At 41.2% G+C, this 13347-nt stretch overlaps 1 protein-coding gene across 2 annotated transcripts in view; it reads right to left on the bottom strand.

Annotated features, from left to right (window-relative positions):
• Positions 1-13347, bottom strand: part of USP32 (ubiquitin specific peptidase 32) — a 210352-nt gene that overhangs the window by 2558 nt on the left and 194447 nt on the right. For both annotated transcript variants that reach the window (XM_082603170.1, XM_082603169.1), the window contains exons 28-33: positions 11286-11372; positions 9706-9826; positions 5346-5537; positions 3054-3342; positions 891-1315; positions 334-426 (exon numbers count right to left, since the gene is read on the bottom strand). In XM_082603170.1, coding sequence (XP_082459296.1) covers positions 334-426; positions 891-1315; positions 3054-3342; positions 5346-5537; positions 9706-9826; positions 11286-11372 — 1207 coding nt within the window. The remainder of the gene's footprint in view (positions 1-333; positions 427-890; positions 1316-3053; positions 3343-5345; positions 5538-9705; positions 9827-11285; positions 11373-13347) is intronic.

Below are 13347 nucleotides of genomic sequence, written 5' to 3' on the forward strand. Positions count from 1 at the left end.
TTTCTTATCACCAATACCTTCTTCCTCTTCATTGTTTTCATTCTCTGCTCTGCATAACCCCCCACCCCAACCAGGGATCAAACCCGGGCCCTCGCAGTGAAGGCATCGAGTCCCAGCCACTGGAGTGCCAGGGAATTCCCTGCATATCACTTGTATTCCTTTAGACTGAAGGCATCAATATAATGATGCTGCCTTGGAGGAATTTTTGTTTCTTTTCTCCTGATTCTAATGGCAATAAGTATTCCCTATTCAGGAGAAGGTCCATTATTCCGACAACTGTCCCCCAGTTCTGTTGGCGTTTGTTCCGTTTATTCAGGGACTGGGGATCCTTACCTTACAGCTGCTGTCGTTGTAACAGTACCACCTGCTGTTTGGGTTTTTGGCATAGGTGACGTAATGGCCCCCGCCCAGGATTCCGGAGTGGCACTACAAGAGAGAAGGCAGTGGAGGTGTATTAGCAGGTGGCAGGGCACAGTACTAGGATCCACTCAGGAAAACACTTTCGGGGAAAAAAAGTGTTTCCTTCTTCCGAAAACAAATCAAAGAGGAAAACTAAAACTTTTTAAACTCTGAATCTTACCATTTTATTGTTGTAATTATTTCTGGAAAGCACAAATTCCTTAGAAACACACAGTTGTGAATGACTTGAACCTGTGACTCGGGTTACAATGATTACACGGCTGTTCCCTTTATTACACTGTGAGCATCTTGGATTCTACCCAAAAGGCCAAGGTATCTACTGCTAACTTGGTCTAGCACCAAGCTCAATGCCCAGCAAATAAGCAGGCCCTGAAAAAATGATGAATGAATGAATGAATGAATGAATGAAGATGAGCAAACAAACCACTGAAAGTGCAGATCATTCTGAATACATACAACCAACCACTTACCGAAATTGCATATAGATTATAAATAGGCTTAACATGAATATCTTCTCTTTGGTCATCGGTGCTGTCTTCTTCACTGTGGTTTTCAAACTGACCATTGCTGTAGCCATTGCCACAGGCCTCATGCTCATAAAGGAAGCCATTGGCCAAAGCTACTTCATGGTCCTGCGGGGTGACCAGCTCAGGCTGACTGCCCCCCAGCGCATGCCCTCGGCTCAAGGCATCAGCCAGCTCACAAGCTTGCCCAGCCCCGTTCTCTTTGCTGGCGTCCAAGTTCTCCTTGCTACTTGACAGTTTACTTTTGCTGCCGATCTGGGGCAGCCGGAGCCGCCCTTTGCTCCTCCCTATAGTCCGGGGGCTGCTGTTAGGGCTGCCGTTTTTGCTGGAGGGACAGCTGGTTCCACATTTTCTTGATGAAGAAGGTGAACCTGTGAAAGGGAAGAAAAGATAAATCCAAATGCTACAAGGTAAACCAGCCACCAAATGCTAAGTATGAAGTCAACTTCACAGGTGTACACATAAAGGTAAAGACAGGGGTGTCCTGACTGGCTACTCTTTATTCCTGTTATGTGGACAGTAAATTACATCCTTGTCTTCCTCAACACCAACCCTCTCAAGGCAGCAATGTCCTGAAAATGTGAAGTACAACTAAGTACAGACTTAGAAAAGAGCAGAAAGATGATTTAGGACAGATTCAGTTCAAAACAATATTAGACTAAGGAGTCTTACCAATACGTATTCTTCTTCTTTGTAAAATTAGATTAAAAATACGATCAGCAATTATTAAGCACTTACTATTGCTAGGCATGATATTGGCAACTCTATCATCTCCACCTCTCACAACAATCCTGTAAAGTAATGGGCCATAAACAGCTCCCCACCCCCTTATATACCCTTAAAAATTGTTGAGGACCTCTAGAACTTTCGTTTATATAAGTTCTATCTATCAATATTTACCATACTAGAAATTAAAACTGAGGAATTTGAAAGACACAATACACAAGCATATATTTTTCTTTCTTTTTTAAATTAATTAATTTATTAATTTTTGGCTGCGTTGGGTCTTTGTTGTTGCACGCAGGCTTTCTCTAGTTGCGGTAAGCGGGGGCTACTCTTCTTTGCGGTGTGTTGGCTTCTTATTGCGGTGGCTTCTCCTGTTGCAGAGCACAGGCTCTAGGCACGCAGGCTTCAGTAGTTGTGGCATGCTGGCTCAGTGACTGTGGCTCTCAGGCTCTAGAGCGCAGGCTCAGTAGTTGTGGTGCACGGGCTTAGTTGCTCCTTGGCATGTGGGATCTTCCCGGACCAGGGCTCGAACCCGTGTCCCCTGCACTGGCAGACGGATTCCTAACCACTGCACCACCAGGGAAGTCCCACACAAGCATTATTTCACTGACAATATCACACGTATTGTTGGCTCTGACTCCGCTTGTGAGAGAATGAGAGTGGAAAGGCAAATACTTAGTATTTTTTCCTTTTTCTTTTTTTTTTTTGCCTTGCTGTGTGGCTTGTGGGATCTTAGTTTCCTGACCAGGGATTGAACCTTGGGCCACAGCAGAGAAAGCGCTGAGTCCTAACAACTGGACCACCAGGGAACCCCCAAATACTTAGTATTTTTATGAAAACAGTTCTGATCCTCCAGAAGGGGTCTCAGGGACTCTCTAGGGGTTCCCAGACTATATTTTGAGAACCCCTGCTGTAAGGGAACAAGGACGACAACTATCACTCATGATCACCAAATGTCAGGCTCTATGTAAAGTTCTTTACTCTTTTTCTTTTTTTAAATGTTTTGTTTGTTTTTTTGGGTTTTTTTGGCTACACAGTACGGCATGTGGGATCTTAGTTCCCTGACCAGGGACTGACCCCGTGCCCCCTGCACTGGAAGCACTAAGTCTTAACAACTGGACCCAAGGAAGTCCTAAAGTGCTTAACTCTTGATGTATCAATTTCTCACTCTGTGAACTTAGTATTATCTTCATTTTATGAACAAGGAAATAGATTTAGCAAGGCTGTACTTCTTGCTAAAAGTCACATTTCAGACAGGTTCCTTGTACAACCAAGCTGTTGCTCCGGAGTGGAAAACAGGGAAACACGCAGCCTAGAGGGATCCCTGGAGAGCCCCTTGCAGAGTGATGTCTGGGCTCCGTGAAGTCCCCCAGGCCTCCTCACCTTTAGGGCTACTGATGACGTTCGCGCTGAGTGAGGATGGGCTCTTGCTCAGGAGCATGTTGTCTTCCCCAGCTGAGTTCTGAGCATCCACTTTCTTCACCTCTCCTGCCAGAACCCTGGGCTCAGAGAGGTCGTCTCCCTGGGGTGTGAGTGGTTTACGCTGACAGAGAGCTGGGTCTCTCGGCACCAAAAAAGCACTAGGGTCAAAACTCTCACGAGGAAATTTAACAATTTTCTGTGATTTTATCCATCGCCCATTTACAAACTGAAATCGTTTAAGATGAATAATCTGGAGAAGAATAGAAAACAGTTTCATTAAAGAGTTCTGAAGATACAAAATACACATTAAAAAACCCCAAGTCTAATACACGTAAATGTTCCAAAAATATAACATAACTTTTTTTCCCCCAAAAGAATATATTTTATTATGTAACATAGCTAACAGTCAGGCCACTGCCCTTTAGCTATATGACTAACATGGTAATCCTCCTAATTTCCTTCAATATCCTAGGAGCCTATACTTGCATGTTCTCTGGGCTTGTGACACACACCAACCTTTACCTCTCTCCAATATCACAGAAGATCCATTCATAAACACACTCATGAGGATAGAATACTATATACTGAATGTTTTGAAGAAAAATGGAGGCATTTTTTACAGAGGAAACTTATCCAATCTCCAATAGGAGGCCTCTTCCTTCTTAGCACAACCTTCAGTTGCTACCACGGAGTTTCACTGTCCTGAAGAGCATAAGAATCTCCCTTCTCTTTTTTGGCTTCTCTTTTTCTTTTCAAGAGCAATGAATTCCTCTAGCCTTACACAGTGTTATTATGCTCTCTACTGTGGGCACAGTTATTTGGGTGGCTCCCTCTACCCTAAATGCTTTTTTTTTTTTTTAAATATTTATTTGAATGTGTGTATGTGTGTGTGTGTGAGAGAGAGAGAGAGAGACATATATTCACTTATTGATCATCTCCATGCTAAGTCTTTTTTTGGTGGGGGGCGTTTTTTGCTGTACGGGGGCCTCTCACTGTTGTGGCCTCTCCCGCTGCGGAGCACAGGCTCCGGACGCGCAGGCCCAGCGGCCATGGCTCACGGACCCAGCCGCTCCGCGGCACGTGGGATCCTCCTGGACCGGGGCACGAACCCGTGTCCCCTGCATCAGCAGGCGGACTCCCAACCACCACGCCACCAGGGAAGCCCCTACCCTAAATGCTTAATAATTTACTGTTTATATAAAGAGAACCCCTTTCTAAGGGGCATGCTGGTGTGTGGATTTAAGAGAAGCCCACCAAGCTCTCACCATAACATCTACTCCTCATTATTCTTTAAAGACCTCAAAAACATAGTTTTACAAATGCCAATACTTCATGATATGTTTTATGTGATGGTTATATGAGTATATATAATTGTCAAACTCATCAAACAAGACATTTAAAATCTATGAATTTAATTCCATGTTAACTACACCTCAATTAAAAAAAAAAACCTTCCCCCTTCCCACCTACCTGTTCCCAAGCCTGTCCCTGTGCCCTGCTTCCCCTCCCTGGAGCTAGCTAATCAGCATTAGTAATTTCTTGTGCATCCTTCCCCGGGAAGTTGTTCTGGTCTACATTCACAGTCTCACACAGTAGTAGGAAGAAGATATGATTAAAAAAATACACACAAGGTCTGGTTACAATACACCAGTGCCTTACATTTGATATGATTTCCTCCCTTAAGGAAAAAACCTTCTTAAATGAATAGGAGGAATTGACACCTCAAACTTTCTTGACAAGCAACAGGCGGGTCTCCTAATCCATGAATGGAGAAGGCAGAAGTACATCAAATCAGAAAGAACATGTAAGCCCCAGTGCACTTGTGCCTACACATTTAATCCAGCAGCGTGTTGTGGCTATGTGATGAAGCACAGCGGGATCGGAGGTTCAGCCTCTGTTCTCTTCTGTAGTCCATAAGCACAAGCCTAAAGCTTCCTCTCTGCCTAGAGCCAGGAGTGCTTTCACCTTTTCCTGAAGTGTAAATTCACCAGGTTGTACCACTCGTGGCACTTCTCATATATTGCACTTAATGCAGTTACTGGTCTGTATGACTTCTCTCCCCTTCTAGGCTGTATGCTCTGTAGGATACTAAACTAGCAAATACCTGGAGTACAATTCATCTCTGTGTGCAACAGCAAATGTGTTTTAAACACTGCTGCAGGAAGGGTCTTATTCTCAAAAACTCTTATTTGCTCCCCACTTCTTTCCTTCAAGCTAGACTCTTGCTCTCTCAGAGGTGGGACTGTAACATACCAGAATGGGGGGGAGCCTCCAGAGATCTAGCTTCTTGGTTGCCAAGCAGTGGGTCTTACACTTGGAGCAGTAGTACATCTCATTTTCCCCCAGCTCCTCCTCACTGGTGAAAGCACGCAGACAGCTGTCCAGGTTGATGGGCTCAGCTTGTGCTCGCCGACTCCGCTCCACACTCTCGTGCTCATCTACAACCTGCAGGCGGAGGGGACAGGAGGAACGGGAGAAGGGGTGGGAGGGCGGGGGTTTCCAATGGTCACCTGCCATGCATCATCCTCTAGGTGACTCAACCTCATTTACTTTACATGAGGAAAAAAATACAACCCAAACTAGAGTCTGAGCAAATAGGGCATTTGTACATTTATTCACAAATATCACATCAATAACATCCTTGATCAAATTTCTATTTATATGACCATAGCTTGTGTGGGAAAAATTTCTGCATGCTTCCAAATGACAAAAACAAAAACAAACAAGGAATTGCCTGTTCATTTTACAATTTGAAATCCTAAAACAGCTTACATGCGGACTGGCTCTCAAGCCAGGGTGTTGAGATTAGGCCATTTATTTTTTTAACAGGGACACAGAACATTATAGTGTGCTGCAGGCTTTACAGAGGCTAGGAGAAATAATATCACTGAAACACAGATGCCAAATCTGGATTAAATAAGAAAGGATACAGAAAAGCTCACCTTAAGAGGACAACCCCCAGGGCATTAAAACTCACAGGCTACAACTCATTTGCATATTAATGCCACATAACACAGAGTTATCAAAATACCATGTGTATTATTATCTGTCTCCTGCCTCTTGGTGCCTTTCTATCTGAGATGGCAATAAAAGGAACAGCAGGCTCAAAAAAGCCTGATTTTGCTGAGAAGACCCCTAATACCTGCCCAAACCTCTGTGGTCCTGTTAACCAGCATGCTAGGCTTTGAAGCAAGGAGGAGGTAAATATGAGGAAGGAGAGAGCAAAGGGGGGTAGATGTGCAAGGATGTATGTTGGAGGTGGTGTGGGAATCAGGAGGAAGGAGACAAGGAGGGGCCTAGAATGCGACAGAAAGGAAGGATTTTTCCCTCTCCAATTCTTGGCTGCCACTTAATAAGCAATCAAGAACCACGGCAGGTGAGGCATACATAGCATGACTATGAATGACCGTGAGACTCCACAGGGATTACTTCGCAGGGTGCAGCCGGGACGACAAGTACAACAATGAATGCCTCTCTTTTTGACAAAGTTCACATACAGGTCCCTCACCCCACTTATTACTCCTCCCTTCTGGAGGTGAATTGGTTCTCTTTGCCTGAGGCAATTTCCCTCAAGTTTTCCTTCCTGAGCTCACAGTTTAGAACAGGTTTTCAGGTGTGACTTTTTCCTTACATGAGAAGATGGCTGAGTCACAGGCTGTCAAATGTTTTTATAACTATCAAGGTTGGGGTTGATTATGCAATGAAGAGTTTTAGCATTGCATCGCCATCCATTTCTAAAGAGCTTATTTAAAAAGGGGAACTTAGAGGAAACCTCTTTTTTCTAGGAAGCAAAGTCTAGCTTGACCTCAACTTCTTTTCTGATACTAACTCTCATCATTTTTAGGGCTGGTCATCCAAGGGAAAAACTGACATGCTTCAAAAGGAAACATGCTGTATCATGGTGGTTAGAATCAGAGTAGAAAAAGAGGTGTATTAAATATAGTACTGTCTCTTTTCTCACAGCCAGTGAAACATTATCTGTATTATTATCTCTACCAGGGATGCTTTATGGCCAACCACAAATTATAGTAAGTAAGTAAAGAATGTTGATTTTTATTGACTATATTTTCTATAGAACACACAGGCTATAGAGCTGGATGGAGACAGGGAAGAAGGAGATAGATGAAAAACATATCTGTGGACAAAAATAATTTTTATTTATTAATAAAATTTCCCTAAATGACAAAGATTCCCTTTACCTCTTGGGATCCATTCCCAGATCCTCTACAATTATTCAAATAGTCTAAATTATTATTGGCACCCGCCTCCTTTTTTTTTTTAAACTAAGTTGCTTGAAAGCTCATCCTTAGCCCAAAACATAAAGGAATGAAATAATAAGCTTTCATACATTATAAGACTATTAGAAAAAGAGGGAGATCTGAGAAGTTATCTAGTTTAATTTTTTATTAAGGAATATGAGGTCCAAACAGGGGAAAAGTAAAAAGAATAAGCACAATTGCCTATATTTTTCCCTCCTTACCAAATAAAACATTCATGTAGAAATTCTGGAAAGCAGTGAAAAATGTAAAAAGGCAGGAAACCTTTTATACTCTTAATATAAAGGCAAACTGTCAAAATATTGGCAGATTTTCTTCTGCCCTTTTTCTTATATGAAGAGATTTTTCAGTGTATGCAATTTTATATCTTTTTTTTCAATTTTATATCTTGCTTTACAAAAAACTTTACAAGACATCATAAGCATCTCTCTATGTATGTCAGGAAAAACTCCTGGTAGTCAGCATTTTCAATGGCTGCATAATATTTTATCCAATTTCTATACCACATGCCTCTAGTGTGGGACAAATACAAGTTGCTTCTAATTTTTCCTATTCTAACAAATGCTATGATGAAATTTGTCAGCAAATCACAGAGTATTACCCTAGGATAAATTCTTAAAAGGGGAATTACTGGAGTAAAAACCATAAAACATACAGGCAACAATCTCAATTTTCAATCTCCTTTGTCTACGTGACTCTCCAAGCACATGCAGAAACCACATGTAGGAAGAAATTAGTCATGTGGCCCCATTCCCCAGCAAGGAAGGGTATCTCAATAGCAGCTTGGTTTCCATGGTATCTTAAGAGCATCACTGAAAATGGAAGTGGGATGAGATTTAGCAGGTCACGTAGGTCCCTCTTCCATAAAACAGGATGTCCTCCAGAGTTTTTCAGATTGCACACTGGGTTTGTTAAAAAGGGAAAGAGATTTACAGCCAAATAATTTTTCATCTTTGACAGGAGTAATGTCCTGTTGGATTTTGTGCTGATGAAGATTTAAGAATCTTTCTTTCAATTGCTAAAATTTTCCCTCTTCAAAGTAACCATGGTTGAGGTTATTGAATTACCTTGCTACAGTGAGCATAATCTGCCAAAACATCTACTTCTCTTCAGCTTCCTTTAGCCCAATGATCTTTCATTTGGCCAAGTATCCACAAATAGTACTCATCCTTGGCTAGTGAGAGCCTTAGGGTGTGTGGGGGCATATTTAGGGATCCAAATAGGGAATTTGGTCTGGAACTGGGAGTTCCCCCACTACTCAATAGCACAAAAAGACAGAAAAGTCCATAGAGAACAGACTTGTGATTGCCAAGGGGGTGGGGGAGGGTTGGATTGGGAGTTTGGGATTAGCAGATGAGAACTATTATACGTGCATTATATATGCGAATGGATAAACAACAAGATCCTATCATATAGCACAGGGAACTATAATCAGTAACCTGTAATAAACCATAATGTAAAAGAATATAAAAAAGAATATATATGTATGTATAACAGAATCACTTTGCTGTACACCAGAAACACAACATTGTAAGTCAACTATACTTAAAAAAAAAAAAAAAAGACAGAAAAGTTAATTCTCGTTACTAACTTATCTAAAGGGAATGCCTTAAAAAACAGTGAAGGAAATTTCCATCAAGAATCATATAAATGCAAAAGCCACTACTACTCTTCCTGTGACTAAAACAACTCTTTTGATTCTGTTGCTTTTACATTTCCACCAGATTCTTCATATCTCTATGCACAAGCTATCCAGTCAATCTACCCTTCAAACAATATTTGGCAAGCATTTTTAGATATGGAGGTAGTATTCTTTTGGAAGTTACATTTTCAAAATGTAAAAACTGTTCCAGCCAGAGTGGCAGTAGAGGAATGCTAAGTGTGAAGAACAGGCATGGAGATGTACTCTTAGGTGCCCAGTCTTGAAACATTCAGTTCTTTCTCTAATTTTCTGATCACTATGCCCATTAAAGGTAGCAGCTATAGCCCTGGAATGCACTTGAGCTAAGTAATAGTGGTTACCAAATGCTGCATCTTCAATAATAATTAATAAACAGGCAGAGAGACTGGCACGCTTGATATGTCATGGCCAGAGAATATAACTTCTTAATTACGCCCAAAGTTTTGTTTCAAGATTTACTTATTATTAATATTTTTGAAATTCAATGCTCCAATACAATTAACTCTACAAGTGGGAAAAGTGCCACAGAGAATGCCAATGAATGTTTTTCTAGCTGTTTTTAAACTGTCTGAAAATAGAAATGCCATGATACAGTTAAGCTGGGAAAAATTGTACATAGGAAAACCACCATCTTACGATGGCTTTGAGTACTTACCCTTTCCTGTGATGTTTGATAGCGGAGGTGAAGGGCCGTGGGGTCCCAATCCACAGCAATATAGGCATTTCCAATGAAAGCTCTGTCTTCCCCACAATCAATTTTACAGCCCCTGCAAAATCTAAAGGGGGAAAAAAGATCTACTGAGGAAAGAGTAATTATGAAGGAATCCAAATTTTCTTTATCAGAAATATTCTCCCCGGGAATTCCCTGGAGGTCCAGTGGTTAGGACTTGTCGCTTTCACTGCCACGGCCTGGGTTGAATCCCTGGTAGGGGAACTAAGATCCTGCAAGCTGTGGGGTGTGACCAAACAACACAAAAAACCCAAAAAACCCCCAAAACTTTCCCTTTCTACTTCTTTTTTTTAAATAAATTTGTTTATTTATTTATTTATGGCTGCGTTGGGTCTTTGTTGCTGCCTGCGGGCTTTCTCTAATTGCGTTGAGCGGGGGGGCTACTCTTCACTGCAATGCATGGGCTTCTTACTGCAGTGGCGTCTCTTGTTGTGGAGCATGGGTTCTAGGAGCATGGGCTTCAGTAGTTGTGGCACATGGGCTCAGTAGTTGTGGCTCGTAGGCTCTAGAGTGCGCAGACTCAGTAGTTGTGGCGCACGGGCTTAGCTGCTGTGCAGCATGTGGGATCTTCCTGGACCAGGGCTCGAACCCATGTACCCTGCATTGGCAGGTGGACTCCTAACCACTATGCCACCAGGGAAGTTCCCCTTTCTACTTCTCTACTTTCCTTCTTGGGCGTCCCAATTTGTCATGGGCTTCTAACTTCAGACTGATAAATGCATGAATATATGCTAGTAATTATTATTATTTCAGGGAATCCTGCTTATCACTTCTCAAATCTTTGGTTTTTCAAGGTACTTGATAACCATTTGTAAATCCACATGAATATATGGACTTTATGGCAAATAAATGATATGGGAATTGGCTATCTGAGACCATACACCCTCAAGAAATTCTAAATTTAGTTATTAAATGCTTGGAGGTAGGACAATGTATCTGGCATAACCATGCCTATTTCCTTGTTTGTAAAATGGCACATTAAATAAATACATATAAAAATTTATGGCAGGGGGGAGGGAACCATGACAAAGGCCATGGTTCCAAGGCCTATACAGACTCAGTTTGCTAAAGCTATTACAGTTCTCTGAAGGCTGACTTCAGTACTCAGGCATTTTCCAAGCTGGGACAGTAATGGCCAATCAATCTCCATAACTCTTCTAAAAACCAAAAATAGACTTCCAGCAAGGTCTAGTAAATAGACTATGTCTTACTGGGCTCAGAATTGCTAAACTGATTTACAGCTAAGGAGCAGAAGGTATAGAATGATAAATGTTAGTCATAAGCTATGAATTTGATGAGGATTGTAGAGTTTACAAAACCAGCTAAATCTCAAGAGCAAAACTTAGCTATAGACCTCACAGGGAAGAGATGAATGAAGAATTCCTAAGTTTATTTCAAGCTTTTCATTATTTATTATTACTTCTAAAAACTGGAAACCTTATGAAAAGGGTATAATATCTGAAGCTGCAATTCTAAAATTTTTCTTTTGCAGAAGGTCACTTTACCTATACCATGGGCACCAAGCACAGGAGTTCCCATCTTTCTGCACAACTCGTAGAGTGAATGGATACTGATAACCCATACTGTCATCACTGAAACAGAACATAAACCAAAGAGTATAAGAAACATTTCTTAGTTGAGGTCTCTTTCATCTTCTCTTGAACTAACCCTAGAAAGGGGCATCTGTCAGAGCAGTATGTTCACATTGGCAGCTCAGTGCTGGTTATCCTAACCCATTAACTGCAGCCCTGTACAACCACACTCAGGGCTCCCTGCTTACAGAGGGGGAGACACAGCAGACTGCCAGATGTCTCTGAGAGAGTCCATGTGGTCCACACAAATTTCATAAAATAAGCTAATCATGAAATCAAATGCTAATTATCCTTCAGCCCTAATTCTATCAAGAGATCTAATTCACATTAAACCAGACCTCTTCCATGACAAGAACACTGACACACCACAGAAAGCTGAAAGGTCATAATGGTATCAGAGGAGTTGACTAACTATATATTTAGAAGTTTCTTTAATCAGAATCCCTGATGTGGTACATGACAGATACCCCTTTTCCTTGCCTTAACTATCTAAAGCTAAAAACTACTTAACATTTTTAGGGTAATGTCTTAACTGCAAGATAGCCTTGTGAGTTCTCCAAGTTTAAAAAAATTTATTCATCCTTGCGCCAATAAGAAGCAATAAAAGGACTGTAACATAAGAGCAATATACTTTATGGATCATTTGGGAATTTGTAGTGGCTACTGCATGGCTGCTGAAGGTAATAAAACCATGATAAGGACTCACTGTAAGGGCAACAGTGAGTATCATGCCTGTCACAGCAGTTCCCAGCTTTCTGCATAACTTGTTGATTGAATGACTATTGATAGCCCATGCTGCCCAGTATCATGTCAATGAAAACCAGGTCGATGGTAAGTGAGGAATCCAAAGAAAGATAAAGGGACAAAACAAACAGGTAGCACTCTGGCAGAGAACTGTGCAGCACCTCTCTTCTAAAAAGTTTCTTTAATTTTTTGCTCTAACGGAAACCTGGCTTTCCTGAGGACTTCGCTTCCAGTTCACCTCTTAAGTGCTAGCTTTCTTCTCATACACCCCAGAACCTGAAGGTGATATGGGTCTCCTCCTTACTCCTCTTTACCACTTCTGGTAAAATTCTGGTTTCTATGTAGCATCTGCTACTGAATTATACCACCTGCTTGCTATTCCTCCTTGGTGGGGACATTTCTTCTTTATTCACTAAAGATTTTAGAATGCAGTTCACTCTTTTTCTCTCTGTCACTTCCATCATTACTCTTGGTGACTTCAATGTAACTTATCTAACAACTCCTCGGCCTTCTCTCTTACAACAATAATCTCCATTCTATATTGATCTACCCTCTCCAATGGTCATATTCTAGATCTTGTCAATTGATAGTGGCTATTACATGGCTGCTGAAGGTAATGAAGCCATGATAAGGACTTTACCATCTCCAAAAATCTCAATTCCAAACATCCTACTTTGCAACAAACATCTCCTATCTTCTTGGATCACTTATTTAAGTATCACTACTCTAACAATTCTGACCCAACATAAACCTCCAATCACTGCCCTCAAATTCTCACTTTCCTCCTTATCCACTGTCCCTCAAACTAATCATCTTCTGCATGGATCCTCAAGTCCAGGAATTTGTCCATTTAATCTAAATTTTCAAATTTATTGACATAAACACTCAGAAAAGTAGAGAACTGTACAATGAACAGCACCCAACTACAATTAATTATCAACTCTTGGCCACTCTTATTTCATCTATACCCTTACCTAGCCCCACTAGATTCTTTTATTCCATTTTTTAAAAATGTGGTACAATATACATAAAATTTACCATTTAACATTTTAAGTGTACAACTCAGAGGCATCAGGTACATTCACAGTGTTGTGCAATTATCACTACCACCCAGCTCCAGAACCTTTTTATCTTCTCAGACAGAAACTCTACCCATTAAGCAATAATAAATTCCCCTCCCCCCAGACCTTATTAACCTCTAGTCTACTTTCTGTCTATAAACTTGCCTATT

Source organism: Mesoplodon mirus (genome assembly GCF_964341445.2).
Source record: "Mesoplodon mirus genome assembly, chromosome: 18".
Taxonomy (NCBI): Eukaryota; Metazoa; Chordata; class Mammalia; order Artiodactyla; family Ziphiidae; genus Mesoplodon; species Mesoplodon mirus.